Source organism: Desmodus rotundus, chromosome 7 (assembly GCF_022682495.2).
Source record: "Desmodus rotundus isolate HL8 chromosome 7, HLdesRot8A.1, whole genome shotgun sequence".
Taxonomy (NCBI): domain Eukaryota; kingdom Metazoa; phylum Chordata; class Mammalia; order Chiroptera; family Phyllostomidae; genus Desmodus; species Desmodus rotundus.
The window spans coordinates 90,560,923-90,587,213 of NC_071393.1; the positions used below are offsets into that span (position 1 = coordinate 90,560,923).

The 26,291-nt window shown below is 44.0% G+C and overlaps 1 protein-coding gene across 5 annotated transcripts in view; it reads right to left on the reverse strand.

The window, feature by feature from the left end:
• RORA (RAR related orphan receptor A) overlaps positions 1-26,291 on the reverse strand; it is a 697,355-nt gene that overhangs the window by 73,266 nt on the left and 597,798 nt on the right. The window contains exon 1 of one of the 5 annotated variants that reach the window (XM_053927994.2): positions 24,151-24,327. The exons of the other annotated variants lie outside the window; for them this stretch is intronic. Coding sequence (XP_053783969.1) covers positions 24,151-24,181 — 31 coding nt within the window. The 5' untranslated portion in view covers positions 24,182-24,327. Of the gene's footprint in view, positions 1-24,150; positions 24,328-26,291 lie in introns of those variants that run through there. 5 annotated transcript variants of the gene reach the window in all.

The window sequence follows — 26,291 nt, forward strand, 5'->3', positions numbered from 1 at the left end:
CTCATACCTCCCGCCGTTACTTCTGCCGGGAGCACCTCTCCATGGTGCCAGAGACAAAAGCTGCCCCAACCTTGGGGAGGTGGAACCAGAAGGCAGCCTCTGTGTGATGCCAAAATAGATCCCAAAGGCCTCTCCTGCCTGTGAGAACCTTCAAACACCTCCACGGATGGTATAGGAGTGAAGGCTCCTCTTTCTGTGCTCTCTGTTACTGATGTAGTTGGGGGAAAGAGGACATGAACTTGCATGATCTCCTCTCAAGACCCAAACCTCCCCATTCCCATACCCTGGCCAAGTACAGTGTCAGGAAGCCTCTGAGGACAGAAGAAGCCACTTCTCCACAATAAGGCAGGGGAGAAGTCCAGTCTCCATGGTCCATGATGTCATGGGGAGAGCAGAGCTTGCTGCCGCTAACACCTGGGAGGTTGGAAGCAGGCCGACCAAGATCTCAGAATACATCAGACCACCTTCCAGTACCTCCCTGTCCTCCAACCCAAAGGCCTCTGACATCTAAGTTTAGCGTCTGAGAGCTTCTTTCATGTCTCCTCTAACACAAGTTTACCTGGAATCTAGGCATGGTTATTCTATTCGCAACCCATCAGTAAGAGATTTTGTGTGTCTTCCTGGTATAAGTAAAAGTGACAAGTTTCTTTTTGTGGGGGAGGAGTGGGCAGTTGTTGAATGACAAAGCCAAGAAGTAGGTAAAAGTTGACTAAAGAGTTTTGATATTTTTTTTTCAGATGGAGTTCGGGTTGGATTGGTTTTCAGCTAAGAAAAAACTATCAAGATTATGGCATTTCCTGGAGTGTAACAAAGATAGGCTGATAATACGACTGACAAAATCATATTTTTGTGGTTAGTGTCTTTTCACACTTTTTTCTTCCAGCATATAGAATCTAATCATTTCTCTGTGGCTGAATTAAATTAATCAACGAAAGTGGCTCTTTTGCACCCCTTCTCAAGAGAAAACAAAGGCTTCATTAAAAAAAAAACCCCAAAATCCAAGTCTTCTGAACGATGCTTAGCAAATACATAGTAGACGCTCGATATGATTTAGCTAATAACAACAGACCTTCTAGTCCTCATGATACTTTGGGGGGTGTTTAAAAGTGAAAACAGGACAACAGCAAAGAGACATGACAATTGGTCTCCTCATTCACTAAATAATGAGTAAATGAAATAGCAGTCACCCACCAAAACAGAGATCGTGTTCACAGTAGGGACAGCTCAAAAGGATGAGCCGGCTTGAACAGGGGGAGGGTGAACAATACAGGGGTAAAAGAGGGACAAGGATAAGGAGGGTTCTGAGTAAGCAAAACCTACTGGTGACAAAGAACGGACAGAGAGCAGGGCTGGGCAGCTGAAGCATCCTTTTATTCGCCAATCAATGGAAGCTATTCAGGCCAATATGGTTTGATTTAGCAGATACTAACTGCAGCTAAAGTGATGCAAATACGTCAGCAAAAGGAGAGGAAGATAAACAGGAGAAACCCACACTGGCTAACAAAACAGAGAAGAGAACAGAGACTGACATTTAAAGACCAGATTAAAAGGATAGGAAAGACGAGAGAAAAGTAAGCCGATGTGAGCATGACATCCTCAGACAGAGGGGAGGTGAAAGGGACAGATCCCATGATCCCCTGCTTATGAGACTCAGAGGACAGAGAGAGCATAACTGATCATGGATCACAGGTCACTCAAATACAGCACAGGCACTTAGCGCATATTTGTTGAATAACTAAACATACATGAAAAGTTCTGTCCTTTCTGGATATGAGGATAACTTAAGATTTTTCTACGATGCCGTATCAACCAGTTTTTTGCCTTTTGGAGATGTTAAAAGGTACAGACAGCTTTAATGATGACATTTCAACGACTGTTTACAGAAATTCTTGTGAGCCTCATCATGTACCCCTGACGCTGGTCCCGTCCTAGATTCAATTGGGGGGAGGGGGGTCAGGCTACAGTAGCTGGAGCACTGCACTGAGAGTCCAGAGACCAGGGTTCCAAAATCGGCTCTGCAGTGAAGTGTGACACAGGGCCAGCCACTTAACCTTTCTGAGTGTTCCTTTCCTCTGGAGTAACAGGAGTGGCCTGGACTAGATAACTCTCTGGACCCTCTAAGGACCCTCTGCACACAACGAAGTACATTACCACACTATTCCGCATTTCTCTTGCTCTGTCTCCATCCTGCCTTGTGTGCCCCAAGTTGAATGGCAGATAAAAGTCCCCCCATCCTCCTCATTGTGCCTGACAGTGCCTTGTCAACAGTACTTTATATAATTAATTCTGGAAGTGTTTACCTATCTGTATTGCCTCAGGGTTGTTATTTACTGTTCCTGTGATTTTTTTCTTAAGGAGGGAGGGGAGAAGACAGGGAGGAACTTCCACGTGCTTCTCTTGGGGAGACCACAGCAAACAACAGGAATAGATTTTCCCAATACTCAGCAGGAAGGGACCCTGATCTGTTGGCCTCTCGGTCAAAGTTTGAACTGAATTCATCGTGATGGCACATTTGAAGGGGTTTCCTGTGTTTTACTGGGCTTTTAAAGACTTAATTAAAGGTAGGTACATATGGTCTTTGTGCTGCTCCTCTTAGCTGGAATTTTTTCCCTTTTCTATGAGAATACAAATAATTATGCAATTGGATATTTGATAAAAATGTCTGGCCTAGTTACTAAAGAGTAAAGGAGGCCTACCACATCGCTGACAGCACTTTTAATCTGATGATATCACATGGAAACTCTTCGCTGCACTCTTAGATAAAGCAAGAGCAGAGAAAAGACCGAGGCAGGGGAGCAGGGAGGCTGGTTCTAGTCCTTAACCAGCCATAAATTATCCTGGTCCTGGGATTTAATCTCCTAACCACCAGATTTGTGAAGTAAACAGACTGGACTCGATCACTTCTCAGGTTGCATATAGGTCTAATATTCTATAAGCTGCCTGACTAGCTAAGGGACTTCATTTTAGCTACGTCGCCTTGCATGATCAAAACTTTGCTCCCAACTAGGGAGCTATCAAAACTCACTCATTAGAACACTGTGCCGAACACATAAATCGACCTTACGGCTTTTGTGTTACCTTGTTGAAAAGTAATAATCCATGCAAAAATGTGGGGTGTGAGGCTAATTGAGATCAAGAGAACAATATTCCAACTTAAACATATCAGAGCATTCTTGAGTGGTCAGAAATCCTAGGTCTCTGAGATGGAAAGAGGGAGGTCTGACCTCTATGTGCCATCCTTGAGCTTCCACAGGTCTGCAAAAAAGGTACTAGGTATATCCTCCCCCGTTCCTCAATACCCGTGATTTGAATTTTAGGACCCGAAGGTTAAGGAGCCAAGTGGAGTACCCTTAAATGCAGAAAGAATCTTGGTGAATAGATATAAAGTGGATTCATGTGCTAGAAAGGTGCTATACCCAATGGAATTCTACGCAGCAGAGAGAAAGAAGGAGCTTATACCCTTTGCAACAGCATGGATGGAACTGGAGAGCATTATGCTAAGTGAAATAAGCCAGGCGGTGAGGGACAAATACCATATGATCTCACCTTTAACTGGAACATAAGCAATAGAAGAAAAAAGCAAACAAAATATAACCAGAGACATTGAAGTTAAGAACAATCTAACAATAGCCAGCAGGGTGGGGACAGTGGGAAGAGGGGATTACAGGAACTACTATAAAGCACACATGGACAAAATCAAGGGGGAGGGTGGAGGTGGGGGAGGGAGGTGGGTTCAGCTGGGGTGGGGTGGAGGGATGGGGAGAAAAGGCACACAACTGTAATTGAATAACAATAAAAATTAAAAAAAAAAAAAGAAAAGAAAGGTGCTGTACCGCTTTTCACATGGCCAGTATAAGGCAAGGAGGGGAGAATGACTTAGAAATTTCTATGTCAAGGGGAAGGAAGAATCCCATAAGAAACAAATCATAAAAGGAGCGCAATATCTCATATTTGCATGATCTTTCCCCAAAACTTGAATAATTTGGGCATATTCAACCACAAGATGTACAGAAAGTATAACCCTAAAGGTTTAATAAGCTCAAAGCTATTACAGATAGTTGGGTTGTCTTGCCTTTATCATTGGTATCCAGACAAAAAGAGTGGCATTTAAGTCATACTCCTTTCCACCATTTTAAAAATATCTGGAAATATCAATAATCAATCTACATTATGAAGCACTTACTGATGGGCCAGGCACCTTAAATATATAATCTCACTGACCTCTGAACAATCCACTGAGTAAACGGCGGCAGAAAGAGACTTGCCTTTGGGTGGTGGGAGCATGATTCGGTGTGCGACGATGAGCTATAGCAGTGATTTTCAACTAATGTGCTGCAAGAATTTTTAAAACATGCTGATACTTGATTATTTAGGCAGGGACACTGACCTCTTTTCCTTTAGATTGTCAGATAAAAAAATGACAACACCCAACACAACAATAGCCATCTGGCATGAATGCCCAGTCTTGAATCATAAATATACAGGTGATACAATCCAGTTACATCTTATTGGTCACACTGCATAATAAGGTTGCAACTGATTGGTTCATTCTTAGTACCAGAAATCCTTACATACAAGTAAAGGCACCTGATTTTTTCGATTCCCAGGCAGGGCACATGCCTGGGTTGCAGGCCAGGTCTCCAACTGGGGGTGTGTGAGAGGCAACCAATCGATGTATCTCTCAACACACTGGTGTTTCTCTCCCTCTCTCCCTCTTTTCCTTTCTCTCTAAAAGTAAATAAATAAAATCTTTTAAAAAATATTACAAACACTTTTTAAAAAAGTCACTTTGGAGCAAAAAGGGTAGGTAATTACTTTTTTGTAAATCAATAAAAAATTATACCTTTTTTTGTTGGGATTGGCAAAAAATGCATATTTTTTTGGTGTGCTGCAGAATTTTAATAATTAGCTTATGTGTGCCATGAGATGAAAAAGGTTGAAAATTGCTGTGTTTTAGAGTTCTATACTCGAAACCTGTATGGTTTTATTAACCAACGTCACCTCAATAAATTCAATTAAAAAAAACCAACACCCAGTGAGGGCACTGGCATGGTCATCCTCGCTAGCAGAGGGGAGCTCGGGGCGTCAAGCAACTGGCCTTCTGGTGAGGAAATCAGATCACCTCTATTCTGGATAAACCTGCCCAGTGCCAAGGGTCTGTCGTGAACGCATGAAGACGCAACAACCTGAGAGGCAGCTGGCAGTGACACTTACTCCTTCAGGGTTTGGGCATGCGTCCTGACTAACGTATATTAAATTACCAAGCATATCTTTAAATAAACGTGTGCTACAGCAACTCCAATTCAAACAATCGTCGTCAATGTGATAATTACACTGGCTGTGACATGAGCTTAGCCGAGAGTGTATTTTTATTTTAACAAGCTTGAGTAAGTGCACGAGTGTGGGCTGAGCTTTTTGCTCGATAGTCAATACTTGAAAGCTGGTTCCAACCTTTAATTTAAGCATTCGCTTGTAGCACCAACAGGGCTACAGGGTTTCTAGTATCAAAGACACACTCCTCCGTCCTTTCATGGCCTCACTTCTGTAAGCAGCGTGATTGAACTGCAGCACCACAGAAACTTGTTTTCCCTCCTCCTGGCAGCGCAAGCCACAACACTACTGCCCCCTTCATCTTAGTGACACCATAATGAAGTCCCTGAATCAGTTTATAACAGGCAAAGTACAAAAATCCATTGAAGGAGTCTCGTGGTGGATGCCTTTCATACCTGCCTCAACGGCAAATGAACGGCAAACTGTCTGCACAGAAACCCAAATCATACCAGAGAAGGGTCTTTTGCTACATCCCAAAAGTTTTCTTTTCCCCTGGAAATAACTAAGGGAAAGGAAGATATGGAGAACACCTGATTGCTCCTAATGATTCCACATGTCTTAAACATGTTTGGCACCATCCCTCAGGGACTTCCTATCACCTTCCAAATAAAGAACAACCCCCTTAAAATGATAGCAGGCCCTTTTATGGTCTAACCCCCCTGGCCCATCTCCTAGTCTGTACAGGCCACACTGAGCTACCTGCCATCCCTGAAGTCCCCTCACTCACTGTCTAGCCTTTGAGAATTTTCATAATCTCTACTCCGTGCTGGGAATTGCTAACTTCACTTCAGAGCTCAGCTAGGCCTTTACCTCCCACAGAAAGCAGTTCCTAACACCTCAGTCTGACCAGGGCTCCCCCCGTGTGTTCCCCTTGTACCCCGTTACTCTCTCTGGCACTTACACTGTGTCATGACTTCATTCCCACCTGGGGTCCTCCCTCACTGGCCTGTGAGCCCCCTGAAGGTAAGGGCTATGTCTCTTCACCTCCCTCATTCTAGCACTCACACAGTGCCTCACACACAGTAGACGCTTCATAAATACCTGTTTCTATTCTGACTGCCTCCACTCTACCCAAGTGTTCTGAAAGAGCCCCCAAGACCAATCTGCACGATGACCCGATCTCAGAGTCCAGAACTCTGTGTTTTTGTGAGACTCCCACGATGCTGGGCTCTTGAACACAAGGAGATTAAAAATACAGCCTCAGGAGTCAGACAGGCTTGGCCTGCAAGGATGGCGACGTGCTAGCTCTGAGATCCTGGACAGGCTGTTCTGCCTCTGCGTCTCAGCTTCCTCCTCTGTGAAAAGGGGATGAAAGGCTCACATGAGCATTCATGTGGTGATCCACTTCACAGTGCTTGGCACAGAGGAGGTGCTTTAGAAATGACAGGCTTAGAACATGTGTCACTGCTTACGGTGGCAGGGCTTGGGTAACGCAGGACTAGAGGCCTCTTAGGTCACGTGATGAGAAATAGCATCACAGTGCCCCTTCCAGCAGCCTCCATCTGACCCAATCACGTAAGCCATGTCTTTGGACACTGTCAAAACCCCGTGTGAAAATGTCAAAGTGCACCGGCTGAGATAAGATGGGATGAAGTCGTTACCCTGAACATGATGTGTATCGCTCCCCATGGGAGCGTGATGATGACAATATTAATCACACTTATTCAGTGTCTGCTATGTGCTAAGTACCTGTTACAGGTGAGACATTGTAGGACGCACCTTCTCTGTGTTACTTCCTACTTTCCAAAAGCCCTGTAAGATCAATATTTTTATTACTTTTATTTTATAGTTGATAAAACTAAGGTTGAGAGAGGTTATGTGACTTGCCCAAGATCCTTCAGCTAGAACGTAGCATTTCAGGGACTTACACCTTATAGCTGGAAAAGTTTCCAAATCCACACGTGCTCTTATACTTATGTCAATTTTCTCAGGCTCCTTCCCATTCACTCCTCTTACGTTACCTGGAAGAGCCAGGAGAAATGGGATCTTCATGTGCTAGGAGAGCAACTCTGCCCTTAGCTGCTAAGCCTGAGACCTCTGAGGACACTGAGAAAGGAGATGCCAGATTCTGAAAACATAGCCAATTTGCCTGAGGCCATCCTTACCCAGGGCCAGAAACTTTAGCAAAGAGCTAAAAAGTACACAGAGAGTATTAAGTCTTAGAAGAACTTCCTATTCCTATTATAATATCCTATCTTCTGATTCGTTTTCTCCTCCTACCTTCCTCATGGGTCACTGCAAAGCCAATGTTAAAAAAAAAAAAAGGAAAAGGGAAACAGAAAGGCTGTTATCAGGCCTTCGTGATATAGAGTTACAGCTTTGTACACACACGTGAAGTATATAAATGCCTTTAGTTTCCCTTTTGCAAGGTCATAGATTCGATTTTATGTTTGTGAAGTGGTGGCACAAAGGAACTGAGGATAAACAAAAGGTGTGTTAAATGACAGTGAAAAATTCCAAAGCCGCTTAGTCTAGAGAATATTTCCAGTACTGGGAGCGTATTATTCACCCAAGAAAAGGAGGTAGAATGCCCCCGCCTTGGAGGAAGCTTTTTACTGAAGTGCGACATACATTGAGAAACAGGCCCAAGTCCTAAATGTTAGCTCCATGAATTTTCACAGAGGCAACAATCTCAGATCAAGGAAAAAAAAATGCCTTTTTGGTTTTTTAATGTTTTTCTGTACCTGGGTCAAGCCACTGAATCATGCAAAACGTAATGCATAAAATTTATTATTTTAAGTTAAATTAGCAGAGACGTGAAATTTAATAAAAACACAATGCCTAAAAAGAGCCATTTTACTTTAAGGAGGATCATTATCCGGGAAATTTGAAAGAAGTATTGTTTTGTTTTTAACCATGAACAGGCACACAGTTATTGCTCTAACCCTTCCCACAAAGGTTAGCGCTTCACCTTCCCGCCAGCCTTTCTAAGGAGAGAGGATGCTATCTCTTTGTTTCCTTCCTCTCCATTCCCATCCTTCCCCACATTGTCATCACGAGTTGTTCGGCAACTAGGCCATCTCACTCTCCTTAGCTCTCCTGATTTTGGGCAGATCCAAGAAGAAATGAGGTGCTTTTTCTCCTGGCCAGGCTAGCTGTGGGCCACTGTACAACCTCTGTTTACAGAGGGAGTGTGTCTCAGCCTATACCTTTAATTGGCTAATAAAACTATGCTGGAGGGAGCTGTCCCGATACTCTGACACTGATCTGGCTGTAGGGGCACCAACTACCCTCTTAGTCATGAGAGTCAGGAGCAGGACCTTGGAAATGCAGAAAGTGCTGAAGCTCCCACTCAACTGACAGCCTACTGATAGGAAACCAAATGAAACCAAGACCTGCGTGCCCCTGGTTTGTAGCTGATGGCCCAGCTGCAAAGGGCAATGTAAATGCCTGTATGTCAGAGGCCAACAAAGTGATTATAAAATTAAGGACAAGGATTTGAGCATCATTTTCTAACTGTACATTATCTTTCACAAGGAATTTCAGGGAAGGTTGGACTTTCATACATTTAATTAGTATAATGGAACTGGTCCTGCCAAGGGCATCTGGAGTTATTGGAAGGCTCGGCCTTCCGGACACACTCTCAGTGCAGATGGATATGTGGGCAGAACTCTTCCCTCTTGGAGAAGGTCTCAGGGGTGTGAGTGATGGGCCCCAGGTGAAGGTCCCCTCACTTGCATGGTGGCAGGACCTGGAGGACTTTCTGTCACTACACACAGTAAGGAAATTCCCCCAAATGCCCAAATTAGTGGCAAACACCTCACATCTACCAGGAGTTAGGACAGCTCTGTCCTAATAAAAAAATTTAGGACAAAAATTTTTTTCTGTCCAATGTACAAGTCCAAACTGAAAAGATAAATAGTAGTAATTTTAACGACTAGTTTTGCAAACACAGGTTGCAGATGATCAAAGATAAAAGGTAAAGCCCCTGTAAACCAGCATTTTATGGCAAATCTCTGTATAGAAAAGAAAACAACAAAAACTCTGAAAATATAACACCAGCAATGATTCTGGTCTCCCAGGGCTATTAAAGATGAAAACATTATTTTAAAGAAAATGGGTATTAGAAAATTTGTTCTTGAGTTCATACTTGAAAGTGATTTGTTTAATATATAATTCATGGCTTATTTGATAAATTTGTCTAAATTTAAAGCCCCAGCCCCTTCTATTGCTAGCTGTGCTTTGTCACCAAATCTTCTGAGTCCCACAGAGTAAACTGTAGAGCAGTGGTTCTCAAACTTTTTGGTATCTGGATTCTTTTATGCTCTTAAAAGCCACAAGGAGCTTTTATTTATGTGGGTTAATTTACCAATAATCACTGTGTCATAAACTAAAACTGAGAACATTCAAAAATACATATTAATTTAAAATAATCGCAATAACTCATTACATAGAAACACAAATTACTTTTATGAAAAATAAATATATTTTCCATGACAAGTAAGAGAATGCCATTATTTTACATATTTACAAATCTCTTGAATAGACAGGTGGATTCTCACATCTACTTTGGCATTCAGTCTGTTGTGCCTTTTTGGTTGAAGTATATGAAGAAAATCTGGCGTCACACAGAGATGTGGCTGGACAGGGAGCACCATTTCAATAGCCTTTCCAGATAGTTTTGGGTCTTCTTCTTGATACCACACCAAAACTCAACAAGTTGTGGAGATTCTTAAAGGTCAGCTGGAACATAAAACCTGAAACAGTCTCAGTAATCTTTGTACTCTGTGACAGTCAAGTACATTTGTGTATTCTGTACCCCGAATGAATTTTTTACCCATGCATGTTTTTATAATAGCACGCACTGGTCACTTGGAAACTGTTCATTGGTTCACCGACTCACGTAGCTCTTCCAGATGTCCTGTACGTCATTAGCACATGTGATTATATCAAGGGATCACATTTACTAATATCACCACAGACATCATGAGAAAAGTCTTTAAATCCTAGGAAGCTGTCAAGTTCAAGGAGCTTTATACAAGTACTCCAAAAATTCTAATGTTTGCCTGCAAGCTGGAATTTAATGGGAATAAATACTGCCAACAATTGTTCTTGAAATGATGGGCTCACTTGGTTCATTCTTGAGAAAACGCATGACATATACCTCGGTCAGAATAACCACAGTCAGCCGTTCTCGTAAGTAAAATGGCATTCCGCTCGCAAGCAGCTAGTTCAGCTCTTCACTCCAACCACGGTGCAAGGGCTGTTCCCCGGGGACAAACATCCTGCTCTGGCATGAAGCAGAAGTGCTTCATGTGCTTTCTGCGCCTTTCCCACTTTGTCATAAAGAATATTAGAAAGGACTTGTACTCAAGGGTCAAAATTTAATGAACTCAATAATTTTTACTGCTTCATGAAGGACGTTCTCAAACGAGCCTGCCGATGTCTTGTGACCGGCAAGTCCACAGCAGCAGCGAACACAGTGACCACTGACAGGTACGGGCCTCGGCCTCCTTTCCTGCCGAGGTGTCAGGAATTTTACCCACCAGTGCTTGGACCCTACTCCTGCAAATGGGCCATACCGTGAAAAAGGCAAATAATAGCTTAGTGTTGTTATGCAAATAGTTTTTATCTCTTGGAACTGCAGAAGGGGCCTGGGGGAAGCCCCGGTGCCTGGATCGATGGTGAGGGCCAGGGCTGCAGAGGACAGGGGCAGAATAAATCCACTCTCTAATCTGCTTCGTGCTCCTGTCCTTGTGGAGTTCACGTAAAGAAGATTTAAAAGGTTTATTTCTGTCTCCACCCTCCTGCCCTCCCTGCTTAAAAAAAAATTCCATTGTGGCAATTCAACATAAATGATGTGTATAGAACAAAGAAATTGCAGTACTCTTGACTTCATCAGCATTTTTCTCCCTAACAAAGAAAGCTACTCTAACAAGCTACTGGGAAAACTATCATGAGTTATAGGAAACATGACATGCTTAGTGCCCACTCTACCCCATTGAACTCCCAACCCTCCCTAAACCTTTCACTTCAGGGGTATTTCAGATGAGTTCTTAGTAGTGTCCTCAGAAATAATCGTGTGTCCTAATTCAGCCACATGCAAATTAATGCTCCCCTAAAGAGGCCCTATTATAATTTCCATTCCTTGATGTCTACATAATCCCCTATAGTTCTTTAACTTCTTGCTTTCGAACTTCTGTTTACCAATGCTACTTTTGTCAGCTCAGTATAGCATCAATTAGTAACACAGTTGTGTTTATTAGGTCTCCCTAGAGCCTTGAGAAAGCTGCTTTGTATTTATTAATGACTACACAGAGCACTACTATTTTTCAATAGCATTTAAAAATGAGTAAATTACTGAAGATGAACTATAAAAGAACTTCAAATTTCAAAGGAAAGAGGGGGAAAAAGCACATTATTTCACACCACCCATAGTACTTGCATAGTTAATTTTATTTTCTATTTAATATCAAGGCTGGCAAGGGGGAGTCAAATCCAGACTATTGTTCCTGTTCTGCTTTGGGCATTTGGAAGCACAGGCCATTTGATTTAGAGAACTGAGGCAGATCTGGTGATTAATTAGGAGCCAGTTTAACAGGTCTAAATTTCATTATCACACACCTGTTAAGTAATGCACACCTGAATCAGCAAAAAAATCCACCCACAAGGTTAATTTTAAAACATTAAAAAAAAACCAACCAGGCATGAGAGAGAGAGACAGACACGTATAAGTCTACAAACTTAGGTCCAGTATTATGTTCTCAAGCATAATTCAACACAATCAACTTGAACTTGAAATGTACCCAAGATGTACTCTCTCACTTTGTGAATAATTCCCTGTACTACATTAGGTGAAGCGAGAGCTGCCCACACTGGTACAGAGCTCACTACTTAAGGAAACCAGACAGACCCATTTGTCCTGCGATGACTCTTCCCTACCCAAACTTCAAGCGAGGGGAACAATTACAGCAGCACTCGTTTGCCCTTCTTTTGTATTCGTGGTCATTTATGAAATGAAGACTCGATCTGCAAAAATCACTTTGCATTCATGAAAGGAGCTCTGGGAGCTCCCCCTGAGCATCTGGCAACGAGGCAGAAATATACCTCAGTACACTTCCTTTGTCTTGTGCTCCCTCTTTGATGTGCAAGTCACTGGTGGAGTAAGCTGTGATCGCTTTGATGTTGAACTTCTAGATTTTATTGTTACTAGCATGCCTACAAGGAGAGCTGTCAGTCATTTCTCACATCTGAACAACCATGCTTTTTTTTTTACGGCACCTCTTTTACAAGCATCAATCCTTAAATACATGTTTTCACATTCCTGCTGCTTACCACACTATCTGTGCTGGGAGAGGGCTGTGCTCAAACATAACTACAGCACCCACATTTTCTGTAAACACCCTGAGGTGTCATCAGACGGCTGGTAACCAACCTTCTTCAACGAGAAGCCTGAGTGCAAAACATATTTCTAGCAAATGAAAACATTCTAAAAATGCTTAAGCCATCCTAACAGTAAAAATGAGTGGTTTAGTCAGTATTTCCCCTAAGCAGCCATTCAAATCACATAGAAACTTCCAAGCCACATTAAAAGGGATTCTGAATATAACAGCAGCAGGAAGCTTAGAAAGCCTGCCAAAACTTTGAGACATCTTAACTCACCTTCAACAACTTTGTTTCTCTGCAATGGTAGAAACAGAACACGTCTGTTCTACCCGGTTTTGCTCATGATAAAAAAAACTTTGCTTTTGAAATAGATTTCCGCCAAACTGATTATTTTGTTAAACAGTATCATTTTCAGAAGGTGTTTGCTATTGTGGATGCAACTTAAGTTAGAGGAAGATGGTTTTTCATAATTTTATATCTAAGGTAAACATATTGGAGGTGCAAACAAATTGTGTACAATTTCTTAAATATATTCATGTACACCAGGCAATATGCTCATGTTTAAAAACCTCTGTTGAAAAAGACAAGGCTCTAATTTCTTTTACCAGCTCCCATCAGATTTACTTTTCAAACTACTTTATCACTTCTGGAACTGCTGAATATTATCAACCCCCTCTGGGAGATTGCACACAAAGAGGAAATAAAGTTAAGGTGCTTACATCACACCACGCTGCTTTATAATGAACTGTTATCTTTCGAAGTAAATGTTTCAATGAAACTCAAATTCTTAGAGATACAGGTCTCAACTGAGGAAGCGCAATGATATTTTTCATGATAGAGCTTAGTTTTGTTATTTTCTTTTTATAAGATGGCAACACAGGAGATACACTATTTCTGCTTGCTAATACATTCCAAACAATGTATTAGGAAAGAGTCACATTCTCTGGGTTTCTGGCCTGGAGTACTCGGTGAGGAATAAAATTACTGTGGTGGACAATTGTTAAGACTATTCAGGTTTTCTGTGTTTAAACAACCTCCCTACCCCCAGCTGCCTGGGTTTTACTCAACCATCAAAAATGGAAAGAAGGCTTTGGGCTAGAATTTGATAAATAAGGGATGACTGTAATTTACAAGAGCCGAGTCTCGGCATACTTCTTCTTATTATTATTAACGAAAGCTTGCTTGTTCTTTAATTCTTTAATGGTTGGCAAAAAGTAATCATTTCTTTTTACCTTACATTTTCACCTCCAAAAGGAACTGATGAGCGGATTGAAGCACCTATAGCAATTAGGGGTTGAGCCAGGGCATAAGGAAACCAGAGGCCTTCCTTTTCCTCTGCTTCTTCCAAGTCTTGAACAAGAAACCAGGCCATCTTTCTGTTCTAACAGAAACGTTTTCATAGAAGGAGGGAGCTGGAAAAGATCTTGATGGCTATCACGTCCAACCCTCTAATTTGACAAATGGGGAGAGTGAACAATTGAGATAACCTGACAATGACGGGGTAGCAGACATAAGGGGGTTTCCGCCATCCAAGGCTGTTTCCCTGTGCTGGGGACCATGACTCATGTGTAAAGTAAGGGTGCTGGACTTCAGGGGTTTCTCAACCAGAGTCGCCTGGGTAGCTTAAAAAAATACTACCGATACTTGAGCCCCACCTCAGACCTTTAATCAGAGCCTCTAAGGAAGACAGCCTGGCCTTGCATATTTTTAAAAAGCTCTCTAGACCTCTACTGTACAGACAAGGTTGAGAACCAAGAGACCAGATGACCTCTGAGTTCCCTCCTGGGACTATTGCCTACCGTTCACCATTGGCTGGAAAACATTCTTAGATTCTGGTCCCCAGTGTCCATCCATGAGGCCGCAAGCCTTTCTAAGGCATTACGCTGTTTTTATATGTGGGCCTAGCTGTTGTCACTTTTGGCATTTACCTAGTTCAGTAATTTTCAACCGGTGTGCTGCAAGAATTTTGAAAACATGCAATACCTGACTATTTAGTCAGGGGCACTGACCTCTCTCCCTTACACTGTCAAGTAAAAAACTGATAAGACCCAACCCAACAATAGCTGTCCAGTGTGAATGAATCAAAATTATACCTATTTTTTTTTGTCAGATCGGCAAAAAATATATTTCTCAGTGTGCCGCAGAATTTTTGTCATTAGTTTAGGTGTGCCATGAGATAGAGAAGGGTGAAAATCGCCACTCCAGTTCATTTATGTGTTTACTTAGGCGTGGCCTCCCTTCTCCCACCGGAACGTACACTCACGCACAAAGACCAGACACTAAGTCTGCCGCAGCGTTCTCTGCTGCCCCAGCCCTGCAGCATCGCCTCTGCAAATGCCCACAGCAACGGGACGGCGCACAACCATTTTCTGAAGACAGAGGGGTCTGGAGTTGCCCTCCTCCTTATAAACCAGAGCTGTTCCACTTTTCCTCTTTCACCAGACTAGCATCTAAGCCGCAGGAGGGCTGTATTGGGCCTGCCTTGTTCAGATCTTGCCCCCTTCAGTGCCTGGACGTGGGCAGATACACATCTTGGGCTCAGGGCCTAAGAAACGCCATCTTGTACAGCGGGGAGGCTGCAGGGCACTGGAACTTTTACTTTGTTGCTGAAAAAGCAACATAAAAAAGATATCACTGTTTCCACTGGAGTTGGCCTTGATGCCTGTGGCATAATCCCCAGCCTGCCCCTCCACTTAGTGGTCACAGTGGTGGCAAAACCCAGCCCAAGCTCACTGAGGGCTGGAAGGCCAGAGCTCCCTGGCAGGGTTTATGCAGAAAAGGAATACAGTGATTGGAAAGTGCCACAGGCACCCCCAGTTTCAAAGCATTGTCTCCTGTTTGGACCATTTGGGTAACAGATTTTAAGTCTGTCCACTTCCTTCTACTCGCTGGTTGATAGCAAGGCTGAAACAGCCAGGAGAATATCTCAAGTGTGATAGTAACAGCCGAGTAACAGCACCTCTTCCACTCCGAAAGAGATTTAAGCAGACTAACGGGAAGCTTATGCTTGACCTAATATGATTTACCTTTCTGAATTTCAGTGTCCCCCTAGTAAGAGGAGAGGGTTAGACCAGACAGGTTCCCAAACCTGTCTGATCTGCAGTCAGCAGAGGAGCTTTTACAAATTCAAATTCCTTGGCCTTACCCCAGACCATTGCAAGCAGGGTCTGTGTAGGTGATGGAAAAACAGGCATTTATCTTTAAAATCTTTCCAATTGCCTGTGAAGATCAATGATATTTGGACACTGCTGGAGGGCCGGAGGACGCCAGTGTCCAACCAGCTCTGACTGGCAAGGACAAGGGTGCACAGAGGGAATGCTGAGGAACACCTAAATTGGAAACACCAGAGACGCTTTTCAAATACCCGGCTTCCTGGGTCAGGAAGACTAGATGACAGAGGAGAAAACAAAATCAGGATCTCTTTTGGGGGGGACTCAGGAACCTGCCTTTGGAACTCTCCAGGTTATGGGGAATACTATAAACTTTCAGAACCACTGCTTTTGGCAGGATTTTAGAGCCTACCTATGGCTTATTTGGAAGGAAATCAAATCATGTTCACACATTACTATATGAATCGGCTTTATCCAATGACGTTAATGTTTCATTGCGTGTCACAAGCTCTCCTTTGTTTTAAATGGCATGTGGCTCATAGAAACTACAGACCTAAACCTATAAGCCCAATGGTCTTAAAGCAGCCTTCTCTGGTTAAGCATGGCTGCCAATTTCTCAGTGCATTTTTAAAATGCTGATTCATGGTTTACAAGACACGATTAGAAGGAAGTTGTCTCAACTACTATAAACGCATACAGTGGCACTTGAGTAACCTAGCACACAGTAGGCATTTAATAAGCATCTGCTCTAACAAATTTACTTAATTATTTATACCCAGTGTGCTACAGAAGATTTGACATGAGAGGAAACAAATAAAAGAAGAAGAAGAAGAAAACCCTACAACTGAAAAATGAAAATAACATTCTGTGAAAGAGAGCATATTTCCCATGCAGTGAAAGAATCACACTTCGGGGTGGCTCGGTTTGAAAAACAGTTTGCTTCAAGAACTGACCTGAAACTTAACCACAGGTCTTCACTTCTGAACCACCACCTTATTTCTGCGGTGGAAAGGTTTAAACAGCAGGTTTTCCTTGCTTTCCCCCCACCCTTGTTTTTCACATAAAGAAGTAATTTCATCTTTTCAGTAGGAACCAGAGACGCGGTCAGCTTGTAAGATCCTGGCGATCACCGGTCACCACTGCTAGCCCCGGTTACTCTGGCTCAGCTCAGAAGCCCTGACTTCTCGGGCAATGTAACACTCGTGTGAACTCGCGATCTCCTTCCTGTGCAGCATCAGGACAAGGGCTACTTAAGGAAATGGGAAGATCAGCACTCATCTCTCTGATTCCAACACAGAAATCAGATCGTTTTATGACTGTTTCCCACCATCAAAATGCCAGCCCACAGCTCGTGTTATGGACTTACCCTAAAAATGACAGAGACGGACGCTCACCACTGCGTCGTGCAGTGTTCTAAAGCATCGACTGTGTGACGTTCTGCAAGCCTATGCAACACGCGCTATCGCTTTGGCAAACTGCGCACGCTGAAATGAACCAAACAATCTGACCTTAAGTTTTCAGAACCTGAAGGGTTAATCGTTTTGCATCTATGTTTAAAATTGTTTTATTGCCAAAAACAGCTACAATCATTTACTTCTTTCTAAATGTTTATCTTTTTTGAAGAAAAATGCTTTAGATTTAAAAAGGGAAAATGCTATATTTCTCTGATCAAAATGACACTCTCTTTTTAAAACATATTTGAAGGCAGTGGAATGGCATTGAAGTTGAAACTCTAAAAAACTCTAAAAAGATTACCATAAAGGTCAAAATAATTGTTTACTTACAAACCAAATCTTACTGAAATTTTTAAATTTAATATGGAGCCAAACAAAATTTTATAAATCAGCTTTAATCTATCTTAAGGTTTAAAAAAAAAACCCATTTATTCCAAGCAAACTTTTAAAATTCATGATCTCCCCCAGTTCCATTGCTAATAACCATGTCAAACACAAACACTTTTCAATCCGATGTAGAATTCCCAGAGCAACTGAGAAAATAATTGCAACCTTTGACCTCTCCAGCAGCCTGATGGGAAATTCACTGGCACCACCGCGCCTGGCTGTCCATGAAGAAGCAACCACTAGAGGGCAGACTCATCTCAGAGCTGACACTGCTTTGGAGAAAAACATCTCATAAACGCTCCTAATGTTCCTTGAATGATTTTTGCAATATTTTTATTTCCCTAAATATTTGGTAATCAACTTCAGTTTATCTAACAGCATTCCTAAATTGGCCCAAGGTTCACTTTCACAAATTACAGTATCACAAAGGCTGAGATGGTCTACAGATACAACCTAGCTTCTGTATCTTAAAATTTTAAAACAAAGTTTTAGAAACTATAGTCTTTACTCCGTGGTGGGTTGAGGGTTGAGTCAATCATACCACAGCTAGTCCTTGGGTTCCACTTTTGGCACAAAAACGTTGAGAGGTTCTAGACAAACTGAAGTGCGTTTGAGGAAGAAGCTGACCGAGAGCGTGGGAAGGCTGGCTGTGAGAACAGCGGAGGGGAAAGGAGCCGCACAGACTAAGGGTTAGAGGGGTGTGTGTTGTGTTTCATCCTTAGTCTTCAAATTACTGACAGTCTTTCATATGAATGACGGATTGACTGTATTCTACACGGCCTGAAAGATCAGAATTAAGAGATTAAAAGAACAAAAGAGCCCTGGTCGGGTGGCGCAATTGGTTGAAGCATTGTACCAATGTCCCAGGCTTGTGGGTTCCATTCCTGGTCAGGGCACATACAAGACTCAGCCAATGAATGCTAGGAAGGTGGAATGAGGAATCAATGTTTCTCTCTCTCTCTTAAATCAACAAATTTTTAAAAATAAATTAAAAGTACAAAGGAGAGACTTATGGTTGATATAAGAATGTTTCCAATTCAAGATGGAATGAGCTACTTCTAACAGTGAGCTTCCATCATAGGAGGTGTTCTGGCATGACTAGATAATCAGCTGGCAGAAATCCTGTGGAGAGAAACCAAATGCCAATAGCACATGTATCTGAGTGACTTTGGAGGTTTCTTCTCCCCCCTAGACTTTATGAAATGATGCTTATTTGCTTTCAGACAAACACACCTCAAACCAGTCGCCAGAGAGGTAAACACCCATCAAGTGAGAAAGGAGCTTTTGCAGATCTATCTACTTGGAAACTTTTACTCCTCATGTGATTTTCTAAAAGACAACAGATTTCTCCAGAGTATGTCCACAGCCATGCCCCTCAGCTGTCATGGGAACAACCAGGACAGGACTCTCAAGTCCAAGGACACTAGAGCTTTCTACTACATACAGGCACTTTCACGTTAGAAGATGCATTTGCAAATGCTCCTTTGCCTACAGATAAGTGGAATATACAGATGAGTCTGTAGCTCCGTTCTATCACAGTGAAGAGAGGTTACACAGGTTAGTCGCACTTCACGGTATTCTGTCTTTTTTAGCAAAGTACAGAAATGCTTACATTTTACCCAGATCCTCTCATAACAAGCAGACTTAATGAAAATCATGGATGAAGGGAGCTAATGATAAGCAAATAAGAATAACTCCATTTGTACCAAATTGATTTTATTAAATAGTAATTTAAGGATATTAGGCTCAGCAAAGCATTACATAATTGAATCTATTTTTTCCCTTATAAACGCCAGAGTTATAATTTCCACTAACTAGAGACAGAGTTATATCCAGGACATTTTCACAGCTTCCTCCAGGGGAGGGAACATGAAGATAGTAGAAATTAGGGCTCTAGTCCTTACTTCCCCATGTGATGACCGCTCCAGCCCATGACCTCTGTGAGCCTCAGTTTCTTCAACTAAAAAGCCTGATCTTCCAAGGAGAAGTAAAAGAGAAAAGAATGTTTGTAAACTGTAAGGTGCAAAACAAATACAGATTAACATCACCCCTCTATGTATTTATGAAATACCTAGTCAACTTCAGAGACAATGAAATGTAAAGCAAAAAAAAAAAAAAAAATAAAATTGCTGGCAAGTCTAGGGAATGGGTTTAACATTACGTTTTATACCGAAGCAAAGATTTATCACATTACTTCCTTGTAATGTGATGAGGCTGACAAATGTCAAAGCCAGAAATAAAAGATTTCAACTGTTTCCTTGCATTTTGCCCGTTGGCCAATATATGCTATTATCTGTCTACGCAGATCTCTATGTCTGCACACAGAGCACTCTGAGAATGTACGAAAAACCATGTTCCATCTCATCATTCGCAACACTGACAGACACCCAAAGTTCGGACTTCGAATCTCTGAGAGCAGGACTCGGAGGCTGTTATGGAAGGGAGGTATTCTCTGCGGAGGAGCGGGGAGGTGGGGAGAGGGGAGAGAACTTGTAAATCATTCCTCAAAAAGTCTTTGAAATAGTATCAAATGTCTGTTCACACCTGTAAGTATTCTTAGAAGATTCCATGTAATGGCTTTTACTGATCACTAAATATAAGAGAATTTTAAGAAAACTGAACTCCAACTCCACCTCTGCAGATCTGTCTGTCTACCCACCCACCTACCCATCCATCCGTCCATCCAGCTGTTTTTTCTCCCACTAAATGGCCATTTGCAAATATTGTCTTCTTAGGTGGCCCAGGGCAAATTACAAAGTGGCTGGGTGCTGCTGCAGGTGCTTTGCAATTGCTACTTGCTGGTCACATCTATTTTATTGTGGTTCACTTGGTTGGGAGGGACATGTGGGAGAAAAAGGAGTCTAGTGAGCACTATTAATATACTTACTAACATTATCTACTAGTCTTAAAAAAAACCCTAAAATTTATATCACATAAATATGTATATATTGAAAGGACTATTTCTGTTTAGATATTGTATTATTTTATAATTGGGCAGCATGAAGAAGTCACATGGTTTTCAAGTCAAATAGAACTCAAAGTGGTTTACTTGTGTATGATGTTGCTTTGCATTTCAAGTAATGTGATTGAAATATATAAAATCAAGAGGCTGCTCACGAAAATGGTGCTTTTCAAATATTCTCTATTCCCAGAGATTCTGAGCTCCCCTCTCCTCCCCGGGAAAAATGGACTCAGAGATCCTCTTTGTCTCTAAAGAACTGACCTCCCCTTGCAAGACCAGCACACTACCCAGTGGAGCGGCCACATGGGCTTCCTCTTTTCAAGAAGACCGGGCCATCACCTTCCTCCTCCCAAACCTGCCCATTGAAGGTCACAAAAACGGGACAAAAACCCTAGCGATGGGACACCACTGACATGGTGCTTAAAAGAAAACCAGGGATAAAATCCAAACCTCATTTGGTACAAAGAAAAGACAAATTATTCAAAACTATAAAATCAAGTTATTGAAGTTGGAAACATTGCTAATCACCAACGTCCACAGCATTTTCAAAGTAGCCAAGGCGTCTTACATTTGCACATGAATTGTATTGGAGAGGAATCCGTGAAGGGACAGAAATTTCCTTTACGCCTCCCCTTCACTCTGAAAACTCCATTTGCACGAAGGTAGCTGAGGACTCGGAAGAAGCAAAGGGACAGACAATCTGCTGAAACCCATGAGGCGCTTGCGGCTGCCTGACGTCGCCGGGGCAGTGCTGTGACCGGCAGAGCAAGAGCTGCCCTCACCGCACACGTCCGCACTGGCTGGCTCCGCTTGCCCACGAAGCAGTCCCCGCCGCATTGGAACTTTGTTACTAATTAAACAAAAACAAAACTGAAGGAGAAGACTAGAGGTGCTCGAATGAAGATTTATTACTTCTAAGCATGAAACCACTTTCAGCCTAAACTTACTTGACAAGTAGTGCAGAGGAAGGATTTTCTTCTTTGGTGAGTTCAAAAGGCCTGATTTAATGATGTTTAAAAAACAACAGTAAATCAGCCAACAAAGAGGATGTTTCTCTTTTATGGTTGCTTGTTCTCAACTCCCCTGTCCACTGGCATGCACATACCCAAAGCTATATTGTAAAGAGAGCTTCTGTTTTGCATGAAAAAATCTAATTATACAAGATGTCTTACAGTTGGAACTCATTTAACAATAGTTAATACTGAGAGGCAGTAGGGAAGCATTTAATATGATTCTGGGCCAGGTTCCCCCTCACCCCTTCAATCTGATATGGAAACATTTACTGCATTCCTCATTTTCCCACAAACTATTTCCCTTTAGTTTAAATTTGCACCCAAGCAAGATAATCCCATTAAAACACAGGATGTTAAGATATTGGGAATGAAGTATCCTAATTATCAAGATGCACTGTAATTCTACTTCTCTCTCTCTCTCTCTCTCTCTCTCTCTCTCTCTCTCTCTCTCTCTCTCTGGTGTATTGAAAACTGCCTTGCCAGTACTTCTGAACTACTTTTCTCCAAGCACAATACTACGAATCCATTATCTTATGGCAGCCAGAGGTCACTCCAAGACAAATGTGTGGGCTAGAGCTTTGGGGGGACGAGGGTGGTGGTGTAATTCTCCTTATTGTTAGTGAGGGATAGTATGGAAGTTCACTTTGTACTCGAAGTACAAAAGCCAAAAACCCTATATACTTGGAAACATCAAAATTAAAATATTAAAATGTACTTTATTGTTTGGTTACTGTTCATTAGGGGAACCAGTCTTAGCTTCTCACCCTTGTCCCAATCAACACATATTATACTAAATGAAATGGATAAGAACTGGCTTTGGCACTTCCCAACTGGCAAAATCTATTTTACAACTTAAAGGGAAAAAATGAAAGAAAATGTCTGAATTACAAAGGATATTTTATTTTTATTAATGAAACATAGAAAATATAATTAAAAATTGGGGGGGAGGGGAGGAGCATAGATTTCTTTTACATAAAAGTCGGTAGAAAATCTTCACGTTTTTTTTTTCCAAAATGATTTTAAATGTTTAAGAACGTGAATCACGGGGAGCTTTCCTCTATGTCACTTCATCAGTTGCATATTCTAAAAATGATTGTATCCTATTTCCCGCAAGCCACGGGGGGGGGAGACAAAATTTGCTGTGGGCACGTTGTGGAGAGAATTTCATCTCAAGCATCTCAGGGCAGCGTCCAGTACGTTGCGTCCTGTTAATAATTAATAAAAGAAATGCCACCCAAGCTCTAGTGAGAAAGGCAAAGCTCGATGATACGAAAGTAAACCCAGCGCAGATACCGAACCCGCGCCCTTCCTCTTGGACTGCAACAAAACCTCCACCTAGCAAACATTTAACGAGCGGCACCCGCACGGACGGCAGAACCCGCAGGGCAGTTTGGATCTGCAAACAGGCAGCGCGTTAGGGGAGCTCCGTCCGCGGCAAACAGATGGAACTCTAAATCCGCATTCCCAGCGGCCGGGGCTGCGAGCGGCTCGGGCAGATTATCTAACCCCAGGAACCTGCTGTTGCCAGAGCGCGCAGCGAGCGGAGCCGACAGTCTCTGGGCTGTTTTCAACAGTCCTAGGAGCGTGTCTCGTTTTCTCGGCCTCACAGGCGACTTCCTGCACACCTCCAAACTCTGGTTTTCCATCAGAAACTTCCTTGACTTGCATGGTTTCTTTCCTCCTCACCTGGGGAGACCTCGAGATAGTCCTGTCTTAAACCAAAGCCCCCTGCCATCCTGTCACTAGTCTGAACACGGAATCCTGATGAGGGCGAAGGCCGGGTGGACAGGCTTGGCCGCGACTAACCCGCGCCCGTCGGCCCTCACTGCCATCTAACCTCCACCATTGCCCGCAAATCCACAACCCAAAGTATCAAGTCGGGGGGGGTGGGGCGGCGGTGCGCTGCGGCTGCGGGCTGCCTCGGAGGGAGTCTTAACACGCTCTAGAAGCCCGTCTCACTTGGGCCCGGGCACTTTCGGAAGTGGCCGCGGCAAAAGGCAGCGCGGACCTGCCGCACTTCCCCGGCGGGCCGCCGCTGGGCCGCCGAGGCTGGAGGGCGCAAGGCCCGGGGCGCTGACCAGTCCCCAGGGACGACGTCGCGTCCGCGAGCACGCACGGCCCGGCCTGGCCACACAGCCTTCCTTCTCCACGTAGGCCGGAGATGTCTGGGGCGCGGGCCCCGGGGACCGGCTGCAGGCGCCCCCGGCTTCCTCCGAGCTCCCCAGGCCCTCTCCTCTCTTCCAGAAGCGCGGCGACTGCCGGCAAAGTTTCTTCCGGGAGCCCCGCCAGGTGCCAGGCGGACCCGAGCAACTGACATGAGCCGGACGGGGCGGAAGAGGGGGGTCCAGCCCGTGCGCCTTTGCCCCCAACAGGAGGCAGGCAGACCCCACCGCCAGGCTCAGGTGGCGCCGCTGCGCGGGCCCCGAAGGCCCCGGCGGGGCTCCGGCGGCTCGCCCGGGGCAGTACGTGCGCTCCGGCAGGCGCGCCCACCCCTCCCCCTGCGCGCCCGCCTCCCCGCCTCCGGGAGCAGACAGCCCACCCGGCCCCGGCGGGGCGCCCGGGCTCACCTTTCATCGCTGCGATCACAAAATACATCATTTAAGCCGCGGTGCGGAGAGCGCAGGGAGAGCGGATGGTCCGATCCCGGAGCCCCCTCTGCCGCCGCCGCGCCGCCGCCGCCCGAGCCACAGCAGCAGCTGCCGCAGCTGCCCGCCCGCCGAGAGCCATCCCGAGCCATAAGAGGCTCCATGTGACCGGCTGACATCACGGCCGCCGCTCTGTTTACACCGCGCCCCTCCGCTTCCTCCCGGGGCGGGAGGAGGGAGGCGGGAGGCAGGCGCACCCCGCGCCGCGCCCGCCCCGCCCCCGCGGGCAGGTGAGCGGAGGCTGCCGGGCCAGCGCAGCCCGGCCCGGCGCTGTCCTCGCGTGCCCCCCGCCCGAGCCCGGGACCCCGGCCTTCTCCTCGCCTTCAGGAGGACCTGGGGCCGCCCGGGCGCTTTCTGCACGCGGCGCTCGGCGGAACTCGCGCCTGACCACTTTCTCCCCTCAGCCCACGGAGCAAGAGGCACGCAACGCAATGCCACTTTCCCGCTCCCTTCCCGGAGTCCCTAGAGGTGTTAAATAATCCGCCTAGTTGGCATAAAAAATGGGTTTGGTCTCGGGGGCGGGGTGGGCTTAGCCAGATTCATTACGCGTTTTCCAGAGCACCCCAACTCTACTTGGAAGGTAGAGCCCCTCCAGATCCGTGGAGAACGCAGCCCTCCGAACCACCTGGAGCGGTGAGCTAGGCGCCTCCTAAGGTCTTTCCTGAGAGGATCATGCTGGGCAGGGGGAACACACATGGGTAACTCACGTCACACCGACAGCTAAGGTCCTGGGTTACAGACACTTCTCTTCCGACCCACTCTCCCCTCTCCTCCCCCGCCCCCCCCCCCCACCCAATCGCCAACACCTGGAAGCAGAGCTCCAGGCGGCCGCCAGTTTGGGCCACTAAGTTTCCAGGCTCTCTCAAATCTTGGGTTCCATTTCAGAGAACCCATTCACAAATGGAAAAAGCTCTAGTTTTCACACCCCCAAAAATGAGGCTTTGTGGTACTTTGGACAGGGGTGAAAAAGACTTCTAAAGGTCAGCGTTGTGAATTTTAACTTGTAACTAATTCCCTCCAAACTTTGAAACTTAATCCTTTTCACTGACTTTATGGAAACTTAAATCATGACATTATTATCAGATGAATCTCTTTACCATGAATTTCAGGGGTTAGTTATCTAGAGTCTGCATTATTTAAAATTACATCAGGTGTATCTGTGGTAATCAGCATAACAGAAAAAAAAATTATCAAAAGCCAAGTTTGCATACCTACTATTGTTCCTTCCATTCTGCTTTGTTTTTCTGATGGTCTGTTTCCCTTTACAACTTACAATATTAGACGGTTAATTGTTGCACTTACGGTGATTAAAGAAGCAGAGTCCTAGAATTTTTCCCATATAACTGAGTGGTCCTTGTCCCCTGAGCTGGGCCATAACTTAAAACACATGTAAACAGCACTGTAGGAAGCTAGAATCATACACTGCCCACCCTACTCCCCTTCAAGGCAAAATCTACACAAACTTCTGATTTAGAAGGTCAAAAAATGTCATTGTACCTTAAATCAAGCCATAGCTTTATAAAAGTCTGATTTCAGCTAAAGTCAACCTAATTCAGTTTTTTCTTTAGAATTTTTTCCAAATCAAACCACAAAAATAAGAAAAGAAGTCATAAAAGTATGAAGCCAAGACATACCCATGTTAACTCAGCTGTCCAGCCATAGCGAAGTGGGCTAGAGTTTCAAATGAATTAACCATACCCTCTGTGATGTTTACAATTATGAAATTAAATCACACCACGTTCCCATGATGCAACTGCATCTCCCAGTTAGGCAACAGCCCTCAGTTACCCTCACACCATCATTCACATTTGGTTCTCGATTTCCTTTGTGCTAAGGACTTTAACAAGGAAGGCTAATGCCAAGCTATGTTGTAGGTAGATTCTGGGTACCATTTTTCTTTCCTTTACACAGTTAAAGGATGGGAAACCATCAGAGACTGCACGCTCATAGGCATGTTCTTCCAGAACATGAATCCAGATCTACAACCCTGAAAATTCATGTGACTTTCAAACAGTATCCTGCTTTAGAAAATAACGCTTTGAAAACGACCAAATCCATTAGCT